General features: G+C 46.2%; 1 protein-coding gene across 1 annotated transcript in view; it reads right to left on the reverse strand.

Moving 5' to 3' along the window:
- hiw (MYC binding protein highwire) overlaps positions 1-27,118 on the reverse strand; it is a 287,002-nt gene that overhangs the window by 220,457 nt on the left and 39,427 nt on the right. The window contains exons 15-19 of the mRNA XM_065451052.2: positions 14,280-14,547; positions 12,370-12,596; positions 7,081-7,287; positions 3,809-3,931; positions 3,644-3,725 (exon numbers count right to left, since the gene is read on the reverse strand). Of these exons, the coding sequence (XP_065307124.2) occupies positions 3,644-3,725; positions 3,809-3,931; positions 7,081-7,287; positions 12,370-12,596; positions 14,280-14,547 (907 nt within the window). The remainder of the gene's footprint in view (positions 1-3,643; positions 3,726-3,808; positions 3,932-7,080; positions 7,288-12,369; positions 12,597-14,279; positions 14,548-27,118) is intronic.

Genomic DNA, 27,118 nt, shown 5'->3' on the forward strand with positions numbered 1-27,118 from the left:
ACATACCAAGAAATCTACGCACTGCCTTCTTGTCGATGGGCTGTGGGAACTTTGCTATGGCAGCTGTCTTCTGCGGGTCGGGGCGGACTCCAGATTTGCTGATGACGTGGCCTAAAAATAGAAGCTCCTCGTAAGCGAAGCGGCACTTTTCCGGCTTCAGAGTAAGTCCTGATGACCTGATGGCCTCTAGAACTGTTGCCAGCCGCCTAAGGTGAACGTCGAAATTTCCGGCGAAGACGACGACGTCATCCAAGTATACGAGACAGGTCTGCCACTTCAATCCTGCTAAAACCGTGTCCATCACGCGCTGGAACGTTGCAGGCGCGAGCACAGTCCGAATGGCATAACCTTGAACTCGTAGAGGCCGTCTGGGGTAATGAAGGCAGTCTTTTCGCGATCTCTTTCGTCGACTTCTATTTGCCAATAGCCAGACTTTAGGTCCATGGACGAGAAGTATTTAGCGTTGCAGAGCCGATCCAATGCGTCGTCTATCCGTGGGAGGGGGTATACGTCCTTCTTCGTGATCTTGTTCAGACGACGATAAACAACGCAGAAACGTAGGGTTCCGTCCTTTTTCTTTACCAGAACAACAGGGGATGCCCACGGGCTTTTCGACGGCTGGATGATGTCGTCGCACAGCATTTCGTCGACTTGTTCTCTTATAGCTTCACGTTCTCGCGCCGAAACTCGGTAAGGGCTCTGACGGAGCGGGCGAGCGCATTCCTCGGTGATTATGCGATGCTTGGCGACTGGTGTTTGACGAATCCTCGATGACGTCGAAAAGCAGCCTTTGTATCGTCGGAGCAGACTTCTGAGCTGCTGTTGCTTAATCATAGGGAGATTTGGATTAATGTCGTAGTCTGGTTCGGGAACCATGGTCGTCGGGGTAGATGCGGCGGAATCCGAGAGGACAAACGCATTACTTGTTTCCAGAATTTCCTCGACATACGCGATCGTCGTGCCCTTGTGGATGTGCTTGAACTCCTGGCTGAAGTTTGTCAGCAACACATCAGTTTTCCCTCCATGCAGTCTAGCGATCCCTCTTGCGATGCAAATTTCACGGTCTAGCAGGAGACGTTGGTCGCCTTCGATGACACCTTCTACGTCAGCGGGTATTTCAGTGCCGACCGAAATAACAATGCTGGAGCGGGGCGGGATGCTCACTTGGTCTTCGAGCACACTCAAGGCGTGGTGACTACGAGGGCTCTCTGGCGGTATCGCTTTATCTTCCGACAGCGTTATTGACTTCGACTTCAGGTCGATGACTGCGCCGTGTTGGTTCAGGAAGTCCATACCGAGAATGACGTCTCGAGAACACTGTTGGAGGATAACGAAGGTGGCAGGGTAAGTCCGGTCATGAATGGTAATTCTTGCCGTGCAGACTCCAGACGGCGTGATGAGGTGTCCTCCAGCGGTTCGAATTTGAGGGCCTTCCCACGTAGTCTTAACTTTCTTCAACTGGGCGGCGATGTGTCCACTCATGACGGAGTAATCAGACCCTGTGTCGACTAAGGCAGTGACTGCGTGGCCGTCGAGAAGCACGTCGAGGTCGGTGGTTCTTTGTCTGGCGTTGCAGTTAGGTCGTGGCGTCGGATCACGGCTGCGTCGTGTTGAACTGAAGTTGGAACGTCGCGTCGTCGAGTCGTCGTTCGTCGGTGTAGTCTTGCCTTCCTGACTTCGTCGGGACGGCGGCGTGTCGTTGTTATGTCGTCGAGATCCTTTCGTCGTCGTCTTCGGCGGCGGCGGAGGATCTTCGTCAGTTCGACGAACAGCAACCGCACCTCCATCGGTTGCTGCTTTTAGTTTTCCGGATATGGGCTCGCTGACCGGCCCCGGGCTGGGCCAGTGTATGGTCGGCGCTGCGGCGACAGGTAGCGGCCTGGTGATGGCGAACGGGACGGCCGTCGAGGGCTCCACTGAGTAGCGGCGAGGTAATCGGCGATGTCACGTGGGCGCTCGCCAAGCTGTGGACGCGGCGCGTTGACGGCGAAACCTCGCAGTCCCATCTGCCGGTACGGACATCGTTGGTAGACGTGACCCGCTTCTCCGCAGTGGTAGCAGAGCAGGCGGCGGTCAGGAGCGCGCCAAACGTCGGTCTTCCTCGGGTAGGTGCGCTGGGCGACGGGTGGGCGCGTTGGCGGCGGCGGCGGCGGACGACGGAATTGCGTCGTTGCAGGACCCTGGCGTGGTCGCAGAGGGGGACCTTGACGGCGTACGACGGCGGCGTAGGTCATCGCTTGCGGCTCGGGCTGCGGCGATTCAGGGGCTACTCCAAGTTGTTGTTGGAGTTCCTCACGCACGACATCGGCAATCGAAGCCACCTGAGGCTGTGATGATGGGAACAGCTTTTGTAGCTCCTCCCGCACGACAGCTCGGATAGCCTCGCGCAGGTCGTCGGGGGCCAGTGACTGAAGTCCGGCGTAGTTTGTCGCGTTCGTGCGGCGGTCGAATTGCCGGTTTCGCATCTCGAGTGTCTTCTCGATGCTGGTTGCCTCGCGAAAAAACTCTTCTACGGTCTTCGGTGGGATTCGTACCATTGCGCCGAAAAGTTCTTCCTTCACACCACGCATGAGAAGCCGGACTTTCTTCTCCTCGGGCATATCCGGGTCGGCGTGGCGGAAGAGACGCTTCATTTCCTCTGTGAAGATGGCAACGTTCTCGTTCGGTAGTTGCACTCGGGCGTCCAGCATGGCTTCGGCCCTTTCCTTGCGCACGACGCTTGTGAAGGTGCGCATGAAGCCGGTACGGAACAGGTCCCACGTTGTCAATGTCGACTCCCTGTTCTCGAACCACGTTCTGGCGGCGTCTTCTAGGGCGAAGTATACGTGCCGCAACTTGTCGTCGGAGTCCCAGTTGTTGAAAGTCGCGATTCGCTCGTACGTCTCCAGCCAGTATTCCGGGTCCTCAGTTGCTGCTCCATGGAAAGTTGGTGGGTCCCGAGGTTGCTGTAGGATAACGGGGGACGCTGGGGCAGCCATTGGAGTTGTTTTGACCACGATCTTCTTTGTCGACTCAGGTAGAAGTCCGTGCTCTGGGGGCAGTCCTTGCAGTCTGCGGCTAGCACGCTGGTCTTCGGCGATGTTAGTTTGGTCCTCGGGCTTCGGGCTTGGATCGCGGCTTTGCGGGGGCGTTCGGTACATGAACGCACTAGCACCTCCACCAGATGTCACGTGGTAGTGACGGGGAAGAGAGAACACAGTAGCAGTACTGTGAAAGGCAAAACTAGCTTTTATTGGGCGAACCTGTGCCCACAAAACAGGCTACACTTAAAGCACAACGATAGCGGCGAACACAGTCGGCGATCGTCGAAAATCTGATCAGCGGTTCAAGCGCGTCGGCTTTTATAGAGCAGTCGTCGAATGTTCCAGATTAATCGTTTGAACCCGTGTGCCTTCCACAAAGTTCTACACCATTCGCGTTACGCGATGAAATCAGATAACACAAGGTTCGGCGACAACAGACAGCCGGGTAGAAGCATCGATGACTTTCCAGAAACATCGGATACATTCAGGCGCGTCCCTCGCTGTGCGATTACAGTTGTCAAGCGGCGAAACGTGGTCGCCCGATAAAGATAAGTACACGTGTCAATATGCTGATTACAGCTTAAAAAAAAATAAGGAATTCAATTCATAGGGAAACCTACCGAAGAACGAGATCTCCATGTCCCAGCTGCCCGTGCTGATTGTTGCCAAACGTGAACACCTGTCCATTCTGCAGAAGCACCACTGCACAAACACAATGAACACTTGGTTGCCGTGCTGTGCCAGAAAAGTGAAAGCAATGACAACAAACGCAGTTAGCCCCTTACCTGTGTGGTGCATGCCACAGGCAACCTGCACAGCTGGGCTGCTCACAGGAAGCACTAGTATAGCTGGGGGCAGCAAGGTCACCTTCAATGCTTCACGCTCGTGATCACTGCTGACAGCGTCCTCTGTTCACAAAGCACAGGACGAAGTTAAATTCTAGTAACTGTAAGAACTAGAATTTTGATTTAGGACCTCATACCTCTTACGAAAATTGCCGAAATCGGTAAGCTTCACACAAATTTAAGCAGAAAGTTTATAAGTCCGTAACTATGCACCAAGAACAGCAATTGCAGTTCTGCAAACTGCATCTGTTGTGCATTTAAAGCGGACAAATTTGATGTATGAGTTTATAGCTTACGTAGAATTGTTACAATGCCTACAAGGTTTTTGTAGTATTTCTGCTCATAAACTATTGGTATGTTTGAGAGTGCTGTGTAATGCATAAATTGTGTAAACTTTTGACGGATGTCTCAATATATGCTGCTAAAAGAATTGTTAAATCATTATTTATTACTGAGTTAAGGAGTTGAAAACATGAAATATTTGAAATTCCAATATAAGATTCGAGAATTCATTATTTGAAATGATCGAATAATCGTTCAGTTCAAATATTCGAGACTCTGAACCACACTTCAAGATGTTGAGAGAGCGACTGATGCAAGTGATGACTGTTCCAAATGATCTTCCTGCAGGAGAGTCATGGCTGTTGCGCAGAAGCATCAGCTCCTGAGCAAATGCACAAGGCATACAACTTCTGCTGAATAATTTGCCATCATTAATTGAGAATGCCTTACTTTTAGAATGTCTCATACATATGAATTTGCCATCTCAGTTTAGGCAAGGCATTTTATTATTTGGACAGGGCCACCACGTTTGCATATCATTGAAACGATGTGAGGTGCTGTAGTATCACTCTCTCTATAACAAATGCATCAATTAGTTGTTTTGTTAATTACTTGTTTCATTACTATCATGGTGCTCCAGATATTCGAAAGCCAGTTTTTATCATTTACAAGCTCCTTATTGACTAGGTGTCTAATTGCAAACAGCATTAAATGCATGCAAGAGTGTGTTCAGATAAGTACAGTCAGAGGTGGGTCTAGACAACTTTTTTGCACACGCGAGAGTATCTTGCAAGTCTCAAATGTTCCTGCTCTTACACTAATATTTTTGCCTATAGCATAAGTGAACTCCGTAGGTGAGCGCACTCAAGAAAACTGAGTGGTTGTGTGCCCATCAAAAAAGCAAAACATGCGACAAACTTCTGCTAATCTTCATCTTATCGCCAAACAGAGGCAATTCGTTTTCGTAAGTCTCCAAAAAAGAAAGGGAACGTATGCATGGCGGCATCCTTTGTATGCGCACTCCTCTGAGCAATAAACGAGCGAGTAACAGGTGGTCGGCCTTTAAGCGATTAGTAACAAGATAGCAATCAGTTTTAGAGTGCAAGAAGCTAAAACCGCACACGGAATAGATCCCAAACTAACGGCAGCCCGCCCACGCACGCACCAATGCACGAGCGGTAATATCTAGACGTGCCAGAGCAAACAAAGCATACAACAAAAACCAAGAGGAAGGCGTGAGAAAAAAATTTCCTGTATTCCCACACAGTGGCAGCACATGCCAGGAAAGAAAAAGTTAGGAAATTAGCGCGCTTTTTCAACATACAGACGGCAGCGTAAATATACGGCATCGACCGTTTTGGACTTGTTTGCGGCGCCATATATTTACGTCACTGACCCTGAAAGGGTTAATTATTTATTTGCTTTTATTTGGTCAATTTTGAATTGTTGCTTGAATCCCAAAAATGGCAATTATGGCAATTGTAGAGAGCCTCACGTAACCACAAATTTAGGCCTTTCTTTAGTGCTAAGATTTGCCTGATTGAGTTTTGCTGAGAAAAAACAAAATACAAAAAAAATTGATAAGGCGTTTGCACGACCGCTATTTTACTGCGCTCAAGCGTACAATGAGTAAACAAGCACGGCCGCAGTCCAACTTTCATTTGTATGAGTTCACTCGACCTAGAAACTTATCAGGTCATTTTTATCCCACAGGAAAATTACTGTAGCAGTCATCGCCTTCCATCGCTCTCACGTGCTTCACCCTTACCTCCTTGAAACAGAATAAAAAGCTGTTTCCTTCTTTTTCGCAGTCTTGGACACTTTATCACTTCGTCAGCAATCAGCCAGTAGCGCACATTTGCATTGTCATGCGACAGGAGCCCGAGGTTCAGATGTTTACAACTGGCACAACGCCCTGTCACAACGCCCTGTCACTTCACCGTGGCCGTAGTCACGCTGTAGCCATGCTTGTTCACCCATCGCACGCTTAAGCACAGCAGAAGAGCAGTCGTCCAAACGCCCCACAACATGCTTTTTTTTTTTTGCGCGCTTTTGCCTTCTCTCAGTAATAACAACCAGGCAAATTTTAACACAGAAAAAATGCTTGAATCTGAGGTATTTGAGGATCTTTGCAACTTTATAATTGACACGTTAGAGATTGAAACAACAATTAAAAAGTTGACCAAATAAAAACAATTTTTGATCAATATGTAGAGATGAAAAAAAATACTAGTTTTAAGTCCGCACGACTACCACTAATGTGCATTTGGTACGATTTCCCTAAAGCTTCTGTCTTTCTTTTTTGCAGATCTTGGTCCAATTAGCTGGGACACCTGGTATACTGTAAAGCGAAACACACCCTACAACTCTTTTATTTTTATTTATTTATTTTTCATAAAGTGCCCAATAACAGCTTTATGCCTTAATATCAGTGCACTTGAGTTACATAAAGAACATAAAACTTAAAAACAAAACAGAATATCTTAAACAACAATACTACAAAGTGCAACAAAAAATTGCATTCAGAGACAGAAGTCAGATAATGAGCAAATAGTAGAACTGAATATATCGAGATCATCACACAAGTTATTTTGTTGTGTTAGAAGACGTATTATAGTGTTAGAGGTGCAAGAGGAATTCCCGTAGAAAATACTAGGATTACGCAGGTTAGGGCGAGGCATGCAGAACGCTACAGCTGACAGTAACCGAGGACAGGATAAGTGGTTGTGAATTAGTTTTGTGATAGTAAATAGTAATGGTAAATTAGTTCTACAATAGTAAGTGAAGTGCCATGAAGTGCCACTACACTAATGCTCAGAAACTAGCACAATACATACCTCTAAGCAAGCCTTAGAAATTACAAGAGTGTAACCAACCAGAACGCCATGAAAGTGACATCTAAAGAAAGTGGCCCATGGGCGATGACCAACCTGTTTGCAGCCCTCCCAGTGGCCCGTCTTGGACATCAGCACCATCACCTAGCGAACTGCCGACAGACTGGTATGGGTTCAAGGAGCTGCCACCAGGGGAGCTCTTAGCTGCCTTCAGCGAGTGGCTGCCCTGTTTCCGTCGATGGTGAAAGCGGTACTCTTCTATGCTCCTCCGCAATTTGTCTTCAAGTCTTGCTCCCACCCGTCCTGTACAAGATTTCTAAGCTCAAATACATGTTATATTTTCAAGCTCTATCATGGTGCTGATGCAATGCAAGCAAGCCTTTAAAAGCCAATGCAGGAGTTATTTTTTCAATAAGCATCATTCCCTGGTTAGAAGTATCAAAGAGGTTGTTTTCTTAAAGCTTTGCATCTGGAATAACCCACGTTTAAAATTTTTGATAATATATCAGACTTCTATGAATTGGACATTTTGGTTAATACATTTATATGGGTCCAGTCTTTCGTTACTTCCATTTCCAAGTTGGACTTCGTAAAATAATTAGAACTTAACTAGTCAGCTTCGTCGCAATACAGCAGTTATGTGGTGAAGCATATGCAATCTATGCATTGAAGCATATTGGGAGAGGGGCCACTGTCACAGGACATAGTACGCGTTTCTTGTTTGTACAGGCACAGATGTGCTGTCTCTAGTCACAGTACAGACACCTAGACATGTAATAAGCGTACTGGCAGTTATTCAGAGCTGTTTCTGACTTTTCTGTAGCAATTTGAGCCCTCGTCTTGCCCGCCATTCGTGTCTCGTATATGACATAGTTGACAAAGCCTAGTACACATTCTTTAGCTATATGTGTGTGCGCATACCATACACCAAGAAGCAAAGAAAACTCATCTGTGTTTTGGGTAAGTTAGAGAAAAGGAAGGTGGCAAGATAAAGAAACTCGGAAAGTCAAGGGGACATTCAAAGCCAACAAAAGAGCGTGGCTCTATGTCAAACTATGAAGACCTGCCAGCAAATTTATTATGTGTCTAGATGCTTGAACTGAGATCAGAGACAGTGCACGTGCGTGTGTTAAGGAACACATGCGATGTGGCATTTTTTTTTCTGCTTGGTTTGACTCACCGCTTATCACTGCTGTATTACGGCAAAGCTAACTTTAAAGGCAATACTGCCAAGTTAACGGCATGTTTCAAAGTTTTTTTTTTTTTTCCTTCCTTTTGTTTAGAAACTGGTCGCCTGATAACTCGACCAGTTTCTTCAGTCCCGTCAGTATCGAATTACCGCAAGTCGACTGTAGCAGTGCATGCGGAAAAGAACTACCGTATTTACTCGCATAATGATCGCACTGTTTTGTAAAAAAAAAAATTGACGCAAATTCAGAGGTGCGATCATTACGTGGGTTAAACTACCCACGAAAAAAAAATTTCTTTTTTCATGCCACATTTGCTGCGGGATGACAAGCAGGCGGCTGCTGCTGTCAGTACAGTGTACTAGAATAGGGGCAGTGTGTTCAGAAAGCACTCGCCGCTGAGGCGCTTCATGTAGATAGCACGAGATGGCGCTGCAGGAACATGGGCTGTACGGAACGAACGGCGCAGCGCCAGTGCTGCATGTTGATATTTTGATAATTATTTTCTGCTGTAGTCAAATAGACATCCAACTGCTCGGCGGATGTTAAGATGCATCCCCGAAACTCACTTCATATAAGCGATGAATTATATGTGCACTCCTAGCGCATCTCAACGCCCATTAGACGGATTTATTAACCTAAAGACACCGAAGTAGTGGCGTAAAGCCGTTAAATTTGTTTTGAGCAACGCTGCCACATAACCAGAAATTATTCAGAGGGAAAATTCAGCTGGAAATAACGCCGTAGTAAAGGACATTGAATTGATTTAAACCAACTCGGATTTCAGGTGCACACATCTTCTTTTGCGGTTCGCATTCATAAAAAAACGGCCATGGCATCCGTGACCCAAGGTCAAGCGCTTAGTTCCTCGGCCACTGTTGCAGAAAAGAAGGCAAAACAATATGTACGTATATAGCCCAAAGCCAAAGAGCTTCCCTGCTTGGCATTTATACCTTCTTTCGCTATAAACATTTGTCCCTCGTTCTTTCATTCTGTTTCGCGAACCCCCCGCAACTGCATTTACAGTTTATTCGTGATTTTTTAAAATTCACATCATGAAGTGCTTCCGAACGTTCGGCCATGTTGCGAGTATGAGACACACCGACGTCCGACATTTCTATGAAAAGAATAAAACAGGTAGGAAAGACGCCAAGTAAAAGGGATCTTTGCAAAACTACACACAGTATGCGAAAACACAGAAAAACAGTGCAAGTACATTCCATCCCAAGCAATGGAGACCTACAGCGGAATTATTATGCGCAAATAAATTCCTTAATTTATTTTTCAATTATATTCACAAGAATAGCTTTTTGAATGCACCAGAAAAACTTGTGCATTCAGATAAAAAAGACAAAGAAGGGTCAGCATACATATATGTTACAGCAGTCTGCTAAGAACAGTATAACTAATCTTAAAGTGGAATTTCTTTTTTCATCGCGCTTCTCTTCACTGATTAAGACCTTTAATTAACGTAAAGGTGCAGCCTTGTTAAGGTATAAAAACGCACAACTGCTTATGTGAAACCATCAGCATGTAATTTGCAGCCTATGGCATAGCCAAATATAAAGCTTTCACTAGAATCGTGACATCAACTATGCTGTCACTGCAAAGCTCCTCTTTGCTGAAGAAGATTGTAAATACATTCCCTCAAGTTTCTTTAGTGCTTCTGAAAGCAACTTGGAGGGATACAGCAATCCTCCCCTGTCACAAATTTCGTGAATTTTGAGACTCTGCTTCTGCAAAAGAAGAGAGCGGCAGTCCTCACATTTGTCGCAAGTAAACAATTTCTGCGCTACATACCCTGCCATATATAATGGATGAGGTGGTCATCACTCCTTTTCTCCACATAAGCGTGGTGCTCTGCCGGTGTACTGTTTAGCCTTTGCTCTACCAGCGTCAGATTTCCAGCTTCATCAAGCGACGCAACGTCCCCTTCCTTGTCAGAATTATCAGGTGAGTGAAGTAGGTATACCAAATCTTTACTGACCTTGGTGTTCCCTGTTTGCACTGCCTTCACCAAGTTATAAAAAGACAGGCAATTCACAACAATAAAAATTGAGACGGCATTGGGAAATCATTGGATCTGCACGACTACCTCAGAATAAGTTCTCCAACTTATATTGGCTTAGTCTAGATGTCAATAGGTACTTGAAACCCTCTCCTTCCAAGTATTCTAACAGAGCCAAAGTGCGGCACAATGTCACACGGAGCCCATCTGCTGTCGACTGGCTCAAGAAGCCACAAGAACTTTTGCATGTGACTCCCGAGACAAAAACTCGAGCAATTCCTTCAGAGTCTTCAGAGCAAGCATGCTGCAACCGGCCGCAACACACAGAGAATGCATCTGTACAGCCCGTGCGACTGCAGCACCGCCACATACATCCGGGACCTGTCTACGCTTCCTGCTTCAAAGAAGTAGTGCGTGGTGCGTTCCGCCGTCTGAGCACACTGCCCCTATTCTAGTACAGGGTACTGTCAGTGTGGGACACGAAAACAAAAATGGCGAACAGCGGAGCAAGCCGAACGCACCAAATGTGATTATTTTTCTTTTCGTGAGTACATTATGCGCACTGAAAGTTTCTTCCGTATCAGTAATGAATTAATATCATTAATATCGGCAAGTTTGCAACAATAACGTAGCCATGTCCACTTTTAGAAGACGGAAACAGAGATGGGCACGCTTAGCTGCCAATGACATAGAGACATATGGCGGGCATTGAATATATTGAATATATATTCATTTCTAACAGATTGAAGGAGACAGGGAAGAAAAGCTGCAAGTGCAGCTTGAAAAAAATTGGAGGACGCTCAAGCTTCGCCTTCAAGAGTGGAACGCGAAAGCGTTCCCGTCGACCCGCCAAGGGGTGTAAGACAGCGGGCTACGACGCAACGACTACGCGCCCCACATCGGACGCGGTGAGCGTCGAGCAGCGCCGCGTTCGGCGCGGCAACGAAATATGCGCCTGAGCAAGCGACGCACGCCTGAGCCTTAGAAACAGCTCGTTTCTAAGGCAACACCGCATTCACTAGAGACGCTTTTGTACCGCTTTGAAGCATCGAACTCGTGGCTGAGTGGTAGCGCCTCCGTCTCACACTCCGGAGACCCTGGTTCGATTCCCACCCAGCCCATCTTGCAAGTTGTTTTTTATTCATGAAGTGCCTGCTGGGATTTATCACTCACGGCCAACATCGACGACACCGACGCCGACGACACCGGCTTTTCTGCGACACGAGCTCCTTAACGCTGTCGCGTTAAAAACACCCTGCCCCCTATGACCACAAGACATGGGCAGCGTGGAGCTGCCACGTGTTTTTAACAATACAAAAATACACAGTTTTGCAAAAATGCATGGAAGCACTAAGTGAAAAGTGAGTAGTTCCGCGTAGTGAAGTTACAAAACGTTTCACACATGACAGATGAAAAAAAAAAAAACACATATATACACATATATATGTAATATAAATGAGAACAAAAAGCTGTAAACTCAACTAATCTGCACTTCTGAAATAGCTGACCGTATAAACATGAATATTAGTCTCGCTAAAATTAAGTTGAGAAAATTCTGATGGGGTAAGGGCACATATATCAATTCCAGAATTCATGCTGCGGAAACTGCGGCATTTGTCTTCATTGCCATCCTAATATGGCATGTTTCCACTAAGGATGGGCGAATATCTTAGCTGCGTTACAAGCATCGGCGAATGAATAAAGTACACTTCTAACATATCAGTGCAAACGTGGCCACTATCGTTGCCACTTGTGATTTGTTGCGTGCCCACGAGTGCAGACAAGAAGAATCGAAAGGCGCCCTTTATGTTGTTGTTGTTGACCAAAACCAATATGAAGCCTACAAATAATAAAGCCGAGGCAAGTTTGGTTGTAGCTTTTTTTTTTTCGTGGATGTGTGGAAAGTGATGAAAGGAATGAAATGAGACATCTGCTTAAGAATGTTGGGTGCGTGCAGACCTCTTGGTATGTATTCACGAGTCGTTCACGTAGCATTCAACAGATGGTAAGCATGATCATCATTAGCCAGACTTGGCACACAGCATATTGCTGCTACAAGTTCAGGATGCAATCATTACGGGAGTGCGATCATTATGCGAATAATTACGGTTAACTGTATAAGAACTGCCCTAAATGCCTTTTCGGGAAATGACATGCAATACTTGTGATACACAAGTAATTGATGCACACCTCCATATCGCATATCGAAGATTATCACTTTGGCTTGCTTGTTGTCGAGTAATGGACTGCCCACTCCACCAACACCAGCTCCTCCAACTGCCGCTCCACCATCAACAGCTGGCACTGCCGCTCGGTTCCAAGCAGCCAGCTCAGCGTCATAGTCATCTTCAGCAGCGCACACTCGACAGCAGCCGCAGGTCAAACATCCACAGTCTCCCTTTCCACAACCACAGAGCCTAAATAACAAGGAAATCCAAACGTTATACCGTCAATATACCATCCTACCGCTAGCATTAGTAACTGACAGCATACAGGCTGTAATTTCTCAAAATGTGGTTCGAAGGCCCCCAGGTCTCACAACGATCCCCAAGGAGAACTCTATACCATACCTTTTCATACTGAAACACAGTCTTATACAAGCATAAGAAATGTGGTGAGGTATTTTCAACACCTTCTCTGTGCAAAGCTGCCACTTTTTGTATAGTGTTAAGAACGGCCAGCTGCAGTGCAAGTTTTGCCAACCAGTTAGGACTATGGCAGCAACATTACGGGAGCGTCGCTGCCAACCTCTAGCCACAGTGTGACTAAATCGACTTTGTGTCGGGGAACAATAGGCGCATCCTCCACTCTCCATCGCTGCAGCTAGGATGCGTTCGAGGAAGCAGACCTTGTGCTGAAACCGCCACCAACCTCTAGCCTCATCGCCGTTGTGACGGAATGAGTTCGGCGGGCCAACTATTGTTATCAAACTCCCCAACGCGGACCTGATCTGCTACGGGTGCGCGAGTTGCCGTGGGAACACCGTTTTGCGCTCATTCCCACGCACCGACCTAGATGCAAGACAATGCGCTACCCGGAACGGCTCCGAGTTCTATGAAATTCGTGTGGTGTCGGTTTCGGACTGTAAACACGTGTGTGTGTGCATGTGTGTGTGTAAACCGTCCTGCGGAGAGGCGGCTAGTTTGTGATGACTAAACGAACGTCCGCATCACCTCGTATCGGGAGAGGACCGAGTGTTTAAAAACCGCTGTTGTGCGGCTGCTCAGGTCACTCTCTCTCAAGCAGTCATGCTAGACTGATGTACTTTCTCAAACAGTCATGTTAGACTGATATAAATACTGTAAATAAACCGATATTCCTCGTTCTTAATGAGAAGCAGTCCTTCCCTTCATCAACGTCCTCAGCGTGGATAAGTTGGAAGATGGCATGAGCCAGCTACCTTCTAATTCATGCCCGACTCCAATCTTGACAACGGATCACAAGCGATAAGATTGAGCCCCCAATCATGACAATAGTGATTCAAATAACATCAGACGAGACTGATGCTGTCCTCCATTTGACCTGGTGTGAGCTGGCATTCAGGAGCACTGATTTCATTAATCACTGATTACAAGTGACATATAAAGCACCAAACATGTATTCTATTTCATGTGAATATAACCTGACCCTGCACAAGACCACATCTCCCATTAAAATCCTCAGGAGAAAAGGTTTGCATATACAGCTCACTGAACAACACTGCACAATTATCTGCATGAACAAGGGTGCTAGAAACAACCTTACTTTGAATATTCAAATCCTATCAATCAGCTAAATACTATTCTATTTGTTTCAAATATTCACATCATATAAAATATCCAAAAGCTTCGAATACTTGATTTTCAAATCAAAGCGAACATAAAAATATTTTGCTATTATTCAAAATCGAGGACATTCATATACCCTTAATTTTTACTTAATGAAGACTATATTTATCAGTGGTAGGGGAAGGGTTTATGAAGAATAACTTCAAGGGGCATACAGGATGCTCAAAAGAAAAAAGAAAAAGAAAAAAAGACAGGATGTATGATCTATTAATGTGGCTTCATCAATAATTCCTGACTTTGTCACCTCATACCACTACATTTAGTGACACTCACGTTCCAGGGTTGCGTTCAGGTCGTCCACTGGCTATGCAGCTGGCCCCATAGCCTGTGCACTCTCCACAAACAGTGCACACTTTGCAAAATGCTTCCTTCCAGCTGTGTTTGCCAGGTGGACACATAATGTCCTGCTCTTCAGATTCAAGGTCCTCATCCTCTTCCTCTCCTACGATAACTCCATTATGGTGAGCAGCCTTACCAGCACGTGAGCCAGATCCTGGCAGCATGTTTACCGACCCAGTCACAACCAAGGCCATGGGATGCACTGCATCAAGAGGCACAAAACATTCATGCTTACTGATTGACCAGATAAAGCACGGACCAAAGCAACACAGGGGTGACGACAGGCAGCTTATTGAAGGGTTCCCGATTAACTTATACTACCTGGGGTTCTTTATCCGGCACCCATTGCCTCAACACAAGCGTACTCACATTGTTATGAAACTGTGACAACCGGGAATCAAATCTGCGGCCCTGTGTTCAGCAGCAGAATGCCATAGTCACTCAACCACTATTGTGGATTACAGGCACATAACAGTAATAGAAATGTCAGTTCTGATAGAATTACAAAGAACAGGAACTGTTTAGGCACTACTGTACAAAACATAGAACATGCAAGATTGAACATTGGTTTATGGCAGAGGCATTCAGATGATGACAATAGCCAGCTCAGCATGGTCTTTTTTCTGCATCACCCTACCACGGCAAACCTTTCAATGCGATAAAGATGCCACTGCAGCAAAGCTAACAATCTATTTTGCACCAAAATGATGCAGTGGATTAACAGACAGTTTTCATATACCATTTCTACTGCTTATATAGACACATGTAAAATGGCTACGACCGCACTATGCAGATGTTCTTGATGATACCTAGAGTAGAACATTTTTCATGGCAAATGGATGTATAACACCAAATGTGGTAGCAGCAATGGAAGTGCCTTTTGTTATGTTAGGCCCGACAGCATCAGACCAGATGGCTGATCTTGATAATGACGACAAAACAACACCAATACTTAGTCATCAAAGAGAGATAAAATTATGCCAAAGATGGCTTTTCAATCATTTTTGTTTTGCTGCTGCGATGCGAAGCGAGTAATGAGGCCAAATTCAAATCTAAGCAGGCTTCCTCAGTGTGATCATGTCATTATGCTAGCCATGCTAACCACATAAAGCCAAGAACACTAAATCCAAATGTTAGCATGCGTATGTAAACTGCAAAGCTCTCTTCATCTTCATCTCTTCAGCAAACTAAGGTTGAAGTATGGTCCGTTATGTCCTAAAGTATGCTGTACGCGGATCCTTTGTAATGAGCGTAGACTGTATAGCAGATTTCCATACGCTGCTGCTATTGGCCAATAACTGACACCAATCAAGAAGCGTGTTTCAATCAGTGTGCTTGTTCCTATTGTTACTGCACATATTTATTGACGTAGTTTAATAAACAGAATGAAGTAAGAAAAAACTTGCTTTTGAATTTCGATAATAATTATACATACCGTATTTACTCGCATAATGATGGCACTTTTCTGTCACGAAAATTAACATAAATTAAGGGGTGCGATTATTACGCGAGTTAAATTTTCTGTGAAAAGAAAAAAAAAACATTTTGTTCATCCAGCGTTTGCTGCAGGATGACAAGTCAACAAATAGGCAGTTGCCGCTATATGTAGTACGGGACAGCAAAACAAAAATGGCGGCCGGCAGAGCAAGCCAAACGCGATTTTTTTTTCTTCTTGTGAGTGCATTACGTGCATTGAAATAATTTCTTCTGTATCAGTAATGAATCTATTGTTAATATGGGCAAGTTTGTGGCAATAACGTAGCCATGTCCACTTTGAGCTGACAGAAATAGATGGGCGCGCTTAGCTGCCAGTGACATAGAAACACATGGCGGACATGCTGCAGAAACTGCAGCATTTGTCTTCACTACTATCCTAATATGACACGTTTCCGCTAAGGGTGAGCGAATATCTTAGCTGTGTTACAGGCGTTGCCTTATGAATAGGGTACACTTCTAACGTATCTGTGTAAACGTGGCTACTATCGTTGCCGCTCGCAATTTGTTGCATGCCTGTGAGTGCAGACGAGAAGAATCGAAAGGCACCTTTTTTGTTGTTGACCACAACCATTATAAAGCCTACTCATAATAAAGGCAAATTCGGTTGTAGCTCTTTTTTTTTTTGTCATGGAAGTGCGGAAAGTGATGAAAGGAATGAAATGGGGCATCTGCTTAAGAATGTTTTGGTGCGTGCAGACTGCTTGGTTTGTCTTGAAGAGTTGTTTGCGTAGCATTCAACAGATAATAAGCGCAATCATCATTAGCTAGACATGGCCCACGACATATCGCTGTGGAGTGTTCGGCGTGCGATCATTACATGGGAAAGAAAAAAAATTGAATTTTGACGACAAAATTCAGGAGTGCGATCATTATGTGAACCATTCATTAAGCCGATCATTACGTTCATTATGTGAGCCATTCATTAAGCCGACTATCACCTGCTCATGCTCCGCTGCGGCCGCCCACATAGGAATTATACTTTGGCCACCCTGCTTATCAGTGTCATAAAGTCGGGTCTCACTAATTTCAACTAGTTTTGAACACTGAATAGTCAACTAGCCTCGAACCACGTGAAATTTAAGGTCACACCACACGCACATTTGCCAGCATGCGCTGACTCCTGGCAGCTCCTAGTTAAAACGCTTTGGCAGACTTATTCATAGTACTTCAAGATACGCAAGCTAGATGTAGCTACTATCCGTCGGTCAAGGTGGTGAAGGACAAAGTCGATCCACACCACATATACAACCAGACGAGCAAACGAGCACGAGCGCGCACTCAAACCCTGTGGTCATCATCATCATCATCATCAGCCTGGTTACGCCCACTGCAGGGCAAAGGCTTCTCCCATATTTCTCCAACGAACCCTGTGGTGCACAAAGCAAATGGTGCACACTACAGTTGCATGTAGCTGCGATCTATTACGTAGCATAAATACCACAGCTGCATCGAGTCCACTGGCTAACTGCACTGTGGCTCACTGAAGACAACCACGTTTGGCTTACGTTTGGCATGTCAAAGGCACCAAAATCGGAAGTAGTGGCATCTGCGTTAACATCCAAACTCAAATTTTAACTGCTTACCATAATGACGCTCAGTAGGTGGAGCGTTGTAGGCCTTGTAGGCCATAGCCTTTTGCAGTGCAAGGCACTGATTACAAATAACTCCATTTCTGCTGAAAGCATTGAAGTACTTTTTGTGGCAAAGTGTTTCTGAAATAGCTAATTTTAACTTCAAATGCATTTCTCCACTTTGATAAAAACTGGTCTAGGGCCCCTTTAGTGCTTGTTTCTCAACGATAACTCAAGAATTTAGACAATAAATTATGGACATATGAATTGTCCACAACATCCTTCTAGAACTCCTTAGCCAACATACAATCTTAAAAGTCTGGCTCTTGTAGCTACTCCATCACCTCTCATTACTTTGCCTTATTGTCTAGAATTTGCAAAAGCTACTTTGCTGCAGGTAACCTCAGTCCTGGTCCATTGCAGCTCGTGATGTTCTTATTGTCGACCTTCTCAGCTCAATGCCATAAAACGCTGCTACCAGCACAACCAGACTTCTGAACGCTGCTGCTGCTGTGGTTCCTATTGCTGCCTTCGGTGCACTCCCATTCAATACCATATACATTTGTGCGTATAACCCACACCAAAAATTTAATAAGTTAACAGTAATGTTGGGATGTGGGATTTTTGCCGACTTCTATTTCCCAGATATCACATGACAGAATGATTTGGTTTCCCTTGAGCGTTTTTCTACAGTGAGTTCACAGTTTGTTAACATGTGCTCGGATTTAAACCTTACACAACTTGTGCTCAATCCTAGTCGTATCTCTGCCTCATTGGCCAGCATCCTGGATTTAATCTCCACTACGCACCCCGACAAAGTTTCCTGCCTAACTTATCTCCAAGGGCTCAGTGACCATGTGGCACTTAACTTTTCTTCATGGACGCGTGTTCAGACAGTAAAACGTATCAAAATCATTCACGTTTATAATAAAGCGGATATGGCGTCTATCGCTACTGAAATGGAAAATTTTTTGTAGAATACATGCAAAGCTTTCAGCAGCATTCAGTTGGAGTGAATTGGCTTTTATATAAAAATGAATTACTGTTTTTGATTGAGCAGAGGTTAACCCCCTTTTTTATCGTGTCTTTGATTGAGCACTTTGAGCCTCAAAAGAAAATTATGTCTATCTAAAATGGCTCCACAACAGAAAAAAGCAAACTTTTCATCATGAAAAAGAAAAGAATACTACTACTGCCTGGTCACGTTATCATGCTGTTGAGACAGAGTACAATACCACTGCATCTAGTGCAAAACAATATTACTTGGATGTTACATTGCCTTCTATCCTTCACACAAACCCACAGAAGTTCTGGAGCCTAATCAAAGGCAGTGAGACACAATCTTTACACCTCATGCTAAGCAACAGTGCATCCGTTTCTCCTGACCAATGCTGCAACATTTTAAATGAATTGTTTGCTTCCCATTTTCACAGCCCTATCCCAATTGCTGTTCAGTACACGTCTAGCTATCAGGTTTTTACCGATGGATCCAATTCTTGTGGATTTTGTCTGTGTTAGTTGTCTAATATAGAAATTAAAACTTTCCTCATTGTGTGGGCCTGATTCTTTAAGTCCTAAATTAATCAGGTGCACTGCAGTTTCTCTTCAGTTATTTTGTCTAAGCTTTTCACACAGTCATTGAAGTGCTCCATTCTTCCAGACGAGTGGAAAGTAGGCAAGGTGGTTCCAGTCCACAAATCAGATAACCCTCAGAGCTCTCCTAATTACTGGCCCATTTCATTACCAAGGATACCATGCAAGTTATTAGAACATGTCATATATTCGAACATAGCAAAGCTCCTAGAGTCTAACTCGTTTTTTAACACTGCTCAGCATGGCTTTCGAAAACATTTCTCTTGTGAAACACCACTTGTAACTTTCACTAATGAACTTTCACTAATGAATGAGTTGATAGTGACTGTACGTTTGCTAAAGCCTTTGATACTGTCTCACATGACTTACTCCTCTCATAAGTAGCTGAACTTAACATAAATGAAGAAGTATTCTACTGGACTAAGAGTTTGCTTTCAAATAGGACCGGTCGCGGTGAGTCGTACTCCTAGATTCGGCTAGCAGGCATTGTGCAATAAATGCCCTTGTGACTGTTTGCACTACTGTGTCGTCGTTCCTTTGTCCCAAGAGCACGAAGGAGAACCCCACATCTGGCTGCCCAACGTGGACCTCTTGGGGCATCGGACGATAGATTTAACAGTTTTGCTTCGTTCAAGACCTTTGTTTGAACCGAAGCGTAGGGCTAGCGTGGATTTTGATCACTAGTGTTGGCGGCGTGCTTTCTTGAGCGAGGCGTCGGTGGCTGAACTGTGTTTGAACATGTCGACATGCTAAGCCTTTTCGCAAGTGTTTTCTTTTTAAGACATTCGTCGGTACGAGAGCCACGTGGTTTGCTTCCGGGGAGAGCGAGGCTCAGCGCCCGCGGAGCATTGGCAAGCCTGAAGCGAGTGAGTACGGAAGCCTCGTGGGTGGTCCGAATTTCTCATGTAAATAGCTTCTCCTATCTCTTTGACTCTGGTGAAGTCGCAGCTCTGGGAGCCGGGCGGCCGCGGGCCACGGGTGCCGCTACGGGCTGACTGGTATTGTGGCCTGGCACCGGGTGCTCCGAGGCGCCGTCAACTCGGATGCTGTGTGCACCGAGCGGGGTAGGACCACCTAACAGAGCTGACATCTCCTCACAGCTGCCTGTTTTGCGCCCATTTTGGGTGTTGTTTTTGGATGCCGGTTGTCAGGGTAGCGACGCTTTAGGCCTAAGGCTTTACGAAGCTGCCCGTCGCACGTGGAGGGACACAACTTGGTGGACCGTGGTGTTGAGGTGTTGCACTTTGCTTCCTTCATTCTATTTAGCCTCGCCCGAATTGAAATTATTCGTTTGAGCCAAGGAAGCGAGCTTCGTTCACATGAACTTAGCATCTGAGTAGCTGCCCGATCTTTCGCTAGCCGAGTTGAACATCGTACCACGTGGGCGATGCGCATGCAGAATTCCTCTCCCTTGCACTACTATAGCGTTCGCCGAGTGTGTTGAGTGTACGCAGCGTGATTGGAGTCATCCCTGGTTTGCCGTCACCTGCACATCGTCTGCACTGCTGCCCCGGACAATGGTGATGCTGTGGCGAAATCTGCGCAACGACTTCGGCGACCGCCTGTATCCAGCTCGCAACCCTCGGCGGCGGTGAAAAGAGCCGGTGGTCACTGACAGCTACTGCGGCTCTCGCCAGCTGGGCGCGTCGACGCGAGCGACGCTTATGCCCCAACCACTGGCACGCGTCGGCAAGCTTCGGCATGCGTCGGCAAGCGAACGCTTCGCTTCGCGTTGGTGGGAGGAAGAGGGCACACAACCACTAGACAGAAGCTCCAACGCGCGCCGAAGCTCGCTCCTCGGCTGCGGTGCACTGTTGCTGGACTATTCCGTCTTCATCCGTCAAAGTCCGGCCTAAAACAGCCTGCTGTAAACTAAGCTTGAAACAATAAGTTAGTGATCTGTATGTGCTTTTAGATATAAAAACACGTTTGAATAATGAATATACGCCTGCCGCAACAGTATATTTTTTATTTTTGAAGTAACAATAGTGTACAAAATATCGACATCAGCGCTCGCGCAGCGTCTGTCTGCAAGATCGTTTTGCAAACACCTACACGACGATGCCATATATCAAAAACTGTTGTGCCATTTTATTTTTTGGTATCTTATTTCACAGCCAACTATGTAAGAATTAGGCGTGCAATGTATAACTGAAAAAATATGTGTTGGAAATATTACCACGTAGAAGCGACAGTAAATAAATAGTGCCGGCTCAATCGCAACGATAGCGACGAGCAATGTCGGCAATCGTCGAAAATCTCATCTGAGGGTCAAGCGCGTCAGTTTGCATACGTCAGTAGTCGAAAGTTACAGCCTATAGACAAGAACGGCACTGAGAGCGGCACTGCTGCGCCGGCGTTGAGAGCGCCGCATGCGAAGAAAAATTCTATTCGCGGGTGGTACCCCTCTCCCATCTCTCGTTCGCGCCGCCTTGATTGCCTCCTGCACTGCGCGTGTTTGGGCACGTTTCGCGCCGCGCGCGGTGTGTGCGCGTGGACATTTCCTTCGAAGGGCGGTGTACAGTCTGTTTCACATTTAGGGGAAAACTCGAAGCGCATTGCATCACGATGCGGCGAGCGCTTGAGTCAGGCGGCGGCAGCAGCTCGCGCAGATGCTCAAGGGGCGGGATCTTGAACGGCGTCGTCTGCTACGGCGGCGCGCGCTGGGCGCATCGTCGAGAATTGTTCTACTGTCAGGTGCAGGGCGCCGATCACATTGTTACTGCGTGAAATGAGCCGGTATTCTTTGCTAAGCGTTGCGCGATGCCCACTGATACGCCTCGAATGTAAGTTCATCGCTAAATGGCAGTCATAGACGACGTACTGATTCCATACATTCTTGACGGCCCGTTTCTGGAAGGCAACTATATATATTCTAACGCGATAGGACGCCGATCCACACTGCTCGTGCTGTGCAAGAACTGCTAGAAGAGCGCGCAGTCACTCTGTTGCAGCGACCGCCTCAATCCCCGGGCGCCAACATCATTTAAAAATGTCTGGGGCTCGTTGAAAGTATCGCTGGCGCAACATCCCCTCTATCAGTCGCCTGAGGATAGTCTTCGATCCACCGTCGTCAGCGACTGAGACGTGCAGCGAATGAACGCATCCCTGATCAAGTCATTCTACACTTCACTGCTTTGCAGGATAAGCGCTGTCATCGCTGCCGCTGGGCACATGACGAGATACTAACTGAAGTTCCGAGCGTGACGTGTCCAATTCCCCACCGGCGGGCAGGGTCTGTCTGGTGTAGCGAATGATTGTCGAGAAAAATCACTTCCAGCTCATTGTCTGAACCTAAAACGTTCATTTAATCGTGTCCGTTTGTTTCACCGTGTTCGACTCCCATTGTTGAGTGCTTTGTTTTCCTTTCGAGTCAAACAAAGACTGAGCACGTTGCGCGCACATCTTGGTGCGTTTTGTCGCTGCTCATTACGGTAGCACACACAGTGAAGAAATATACGTGCACACGCTCAGTACTCCGGACTTTCGAAAGAACAAATGAACCATGTTGTCAAAAGAAGTTTGTGGAACTCCATTATCGCCTGTGGGGATGCGCGACCCTCGCGCCTCCCCTGATGTTTTTCCCGCATAGCGCGTCTCCTGTAGTGCGGCTTCGCCGCACACGCGGCGGTCCGAGTGGTACAGGCGCAGTGCGAGAGATGGCGCTAGTGTTGCGCGGCCGCGAGGTTACTTGGGCGCCGAAAGGAAGGCGCTTGCTCTCTTGGGGTTCGAGACAGGAAGCGTGCCGCACGTGCAGCAACCCTCTTCCCCGGCGGGTCGCCGAACAGCGCGGACATTCCGCGCGCGCGCGGCGACCGATGCATCTGCGAGACCGCCTTCGAACACGCCACGATTCGCGTGACTATACACGCGAACGACCAGGCGTTGGGATCCAGCATGGGGCGAACATATTCGCTCGCTTCCGGTCGCGGTAAGTCGGACTTCTTGATTTGTCGCGCGCCCATCGGCATGTTTTGTGGATAGCAACTCGGCTAGCAGGCATTGATGTATGAAAGGTGCAATAAATGCCCTTGTGACTGTTTGCACTACTGTGTTGTCGTTCCTTTGTCCCAAGAGTACGGTGTGAGATATCCCACATCAGACCCCACACGCCAATGTAGGATCAGAGTGGGGCGACGCACAACGTTTAGTAAAGACTATCAGCTCAGTTCCTGCAGTACCGATGAAATCGGTGCACTGCCCCTGACAGTACCACGCGTCCTGAAAATGCGGCCAGCGCGCGCCGCCGTAGCAGACGACGCAGATCACGACACTGCCCCTCAAGCGTGTGCGCCTGCTCGAGCTGCTGCCGCCGCACGACTCCATTGCTTGCCGCATCGCGACGCAATACGTTCCGAGTTTTCCCCCTAGTGTGAAACAAACTGCACACGCTATATTTGCCTTTAAGAAGATCGGAACGCTTGACGATTATTTTTATGGCTGCAATGCGGCGAAAGGGCAGCGTCTGCTTAACCATGTAAGGGACGCTGAGCAAGTAATTGGAAACGACATCGTATGTGCCGCCGGAAAAATCGTCAGCACATACGATGCGGCACATACATACGGCACCTACGAGCTAAAGTCATTTTTGCAGTTTCTCACATTATGTTTGCTACAAATCCGTGTTGTCTCTTATGGCGACAACGGATTTCTATCGACACTGTGCGGAAATAAACAAGATATATCGCTGCATAGCACAAGTACGACATGCGCACACAACTTTAACTAGTACGTCCCCTACAATATGGAATAGAGGCAGCAATGTAGACAGCTTGGTCATTTTTTAACAGTACTCAAGAGACGGAAGTTGAAAGCATTATTAATCATTCCTGCTTCAGCAATGCCGGCGCGACCAAGACGCGGGTGTGTATTGTCCAGTAACCCGATCGATCGGTGCAGTGGTGAAGCGGGAATGAACTCCGGTCATGTTCAAAGCATCATGCACATATTCAATTTCTCGGCACGCGTGAACTTCGGCCACTGCTAGCGCATACAACAGACATGGTTTCCATTCTTAGACAGCGCACACACAAACGAAACACGAGAAAGAAGACAGGACAAGCGCTCGTTTAACTTAATGTTTTTATATGATTAAAAGAATTATGTACCGAGTAACAATTAATTTCACGTGGGTTACATATAGAAACCGTCATACACTCAGGAGTGATCAATGAACGAGCTCGCTTCGTTTGCCAGATGTTTACTTCGCTCGGCGCAGCGCAGTAATCCATGTCTGTCGTCTGCTTCTTTCGTATCATTTTCTTGTGAATCGGCAGAATTTCACTGGTGGCATCAACCTTTTCATGTTTACATTGCTGTCGTGACAGTTAACAACACAATAATAATTTCCGGTCATCCGAAGAGGTGCCGTCGCAAACAAGAGACCTTTCGCGCGCAGCGCGAACTGAACGCAGGCGCGACCGTGAAGGGAAGCGGCGACGGAAGCCTACACCCGTTGGAGATGAAATCGCTCCGCCAGGGGAGAAACGAGCGCTGGCGTCTAGGATGAAACTTGGCGTGCGGTCGTCTATTCGCTGGTGCCCGCGCGCCTTCCAGAAACTATTACACAATTCGTGTCGTGTATGCAATCAGATCAGCAAGGTTCGTCGACAACAGACAGAACCATTGATGACATTCGCCAAACTTCTGATATGTTCAGGCGTATCCTGCACCGAGCAATAACGTTTAACATTTTTTAGCCGGTGAAATACAGTAACCGGATAGAGATAAAACATCCATGTTAATATAATTATACTTGTTGGTGCATGAGAGAAACGTGAAAAAGTGGGTTCTGAGAAAATCAGCAAAACAGAATTGAAACACCTGTAGCACTCGCAAAAAAAAACCTAGAATAGCTAAAATGTATGTAATTTGTATCTTGTGTCCCCCCGATTCTTGATTCTACCAAATCTAGCCCATGGAGCACCTCTATAATTCTAGGCTGTTTTGATGCATCAACACCGCATTCGGAGGCCTTCACATTGAGTGTATTGCTACAAAACATTTTCAGTGTAAGGGCCATGTTCTGTTATAACTGGTTTCCACATATCAAGTTTGCCTTTCTTTACTTTAATGAAATGACATACCTTCAGATAATACAAGCTTGAGAATTAGAGGGTTTTATTAGGAGTCTTTCGTTGCCCTTTGCCAAGTCGCACTATTGAAGCACTTATTCGAATGTATGGGAGCAGCTCATTTGCATAGTATAAGAAATATCTAAACAGGTTATTTTCACAATTTATACACTTCGTCACCACAAAAGGAAAAATTGCAGTTTATTGTTTTCAGCCTGCTATGATGTTTTGACTGAGAAAGATATATTCAATTTGTTCTGCAAGGCACGCAATAATTGCTGTGGCATATTATTTTGTTGCACAACACTACATACAGTAGCCAGCCATTATTAAAACTCAAAAGAAATTAATAGCACAATGCATATGATCAGGCACATAGCATATTATTGCACTTTCTTAATTCATGCCAGAACGACGACCACAGGCGTCCTTCTCCAACAAGGTCAGCATCCATCGTGCCTCCTTACCATCGGGCTTCACACCCTCAGCACGTTCAACCTCAGCTTTGTGGTGTTTAAAACAACCTCAAGTGCGTCTTACGGTTCCAGGGATAAGAAAGAAGACCGTCCTGCCTACCTTGGCCTTGAAGCAAGCAGCTCTGGATTGATTGCGCACTTTCTAGTTTGATCGAGTCCACATATATACGGATGGTTCTTCCACTCAGACCAGCTCCACCAGCACAGTGATTATACCATCATGATCACTAAGCATCCAATACAAGTTTTCTCACTTGACAACATCGACCGGTTCGGAGCTTGTTGCCCTCCGAGGTGCCGTTGATTATATTAATAACCAACCAGCTAATTGGTGGGCAATATTCTGCGATTCAAAGGCGGCCTTACAATGTCTTCTGTCATCTCTTCGTCGCGGGTCAGTGAACAACTCCTGTCGGAGATACGAGAAATGCACCATCACATGATCATGAAAGGACACGACGTCGTGTTTCAGTGGCTGCCTGGTCATTGCGGTATCTCCGGCAACGACCTCACTGACGAAGCTGCTAGGAAAGCCCACGAAGGAGCAACCCTTGTTTCTATACCTTTATCGCGGACAAACGCAGCCCAACACTTAGGCAAGCTAGCGCACTCTTTTGACATTGGAAAAGTGGCACACACCTGAATTCACTCAACATCAATTGCATTCCCTCGATCCCTCTATGCAACTGCGGCTGGTACCAGGTCTTCAGCGAAATGAGGGAACAGTGCTGTGCTGGTTACGTTTGGGCGTCGCATTCACCAATGTATATGCATTTTTGATTGGAATGGCTGATAGCGCCGAGTGCAATGCCTGCGGTGTCGAGGAAACCATAGAACACCTAATGTGCTACTGCCCATCTTTTGAAGATGAAAGGCAAGACCTTTGCACAGCTCTCAATCAGCTAGATGGAAAGCCGTTCACCTTGAACAAGACCTTGGGACCATGGCCTCGCATATCGCAGCTACAAAAGGCCACAAAAGCGCTGCTGCGATATTTGAAAGATACCGGATTGAGTCAGCGTCTGTGATCCGGGCTGAGTGACCGACTGATATCCCCAGTGCACTTTCTTTTCTTTTAATCTTTCCGTCCCCCTTTCCCCAGTGTAGGGTAGCCAACAGGGCTCAGTCCTGGTTAACCTCCCTACCTTTCATTTATCATTTTCTCTCTCTCTCCTTAATTCATGTTTTTTTTTTAATTGCACAAAAGCTACTGCACCGAAATAGTATACTAGTACATACTTAAAAAGCACAATTTTATACTACGACAATAATAAATCATTCAAATTTTTATTGTAGTGCCCAGGAACAGATAAAGAGCCGTTGTACTGGTGCACTTAACGAGCACTATGTGAGACAAAATGTACAGGAAACATGAATGTAGTAGACAAGAAAATGGAAGAAAGAGAAACAAATAGGGAAAAAAGGAAACGCGGAAAAGTAAAAGGGAGTTAATCCTACGTGATTATCTACAGATACACAAAACACAGGAAATGAACTCTGAAGCATGTTTTGGAGTCGAGTCTTATTAGCACAATCTTGTAACAAGCCCAGGCAACGAATGT

The sequence above is a fragment of the Dermacentor albipictus genome, chromosome 3 (assembly GCF_038994185.2).
Source record: "Dermacentor albipictus isolate Rhodes 1998 colony chromosome 3, USDA_Dalb.pri_finalv2, whole genome shotgun sequence".
NCBI classification, from domain to species: Eukaryota; Metazoa; Arthropoda; class Arachnida; order Ixodida; family Ixodidae; genus Dermacentor; species Dermacentor albipictus.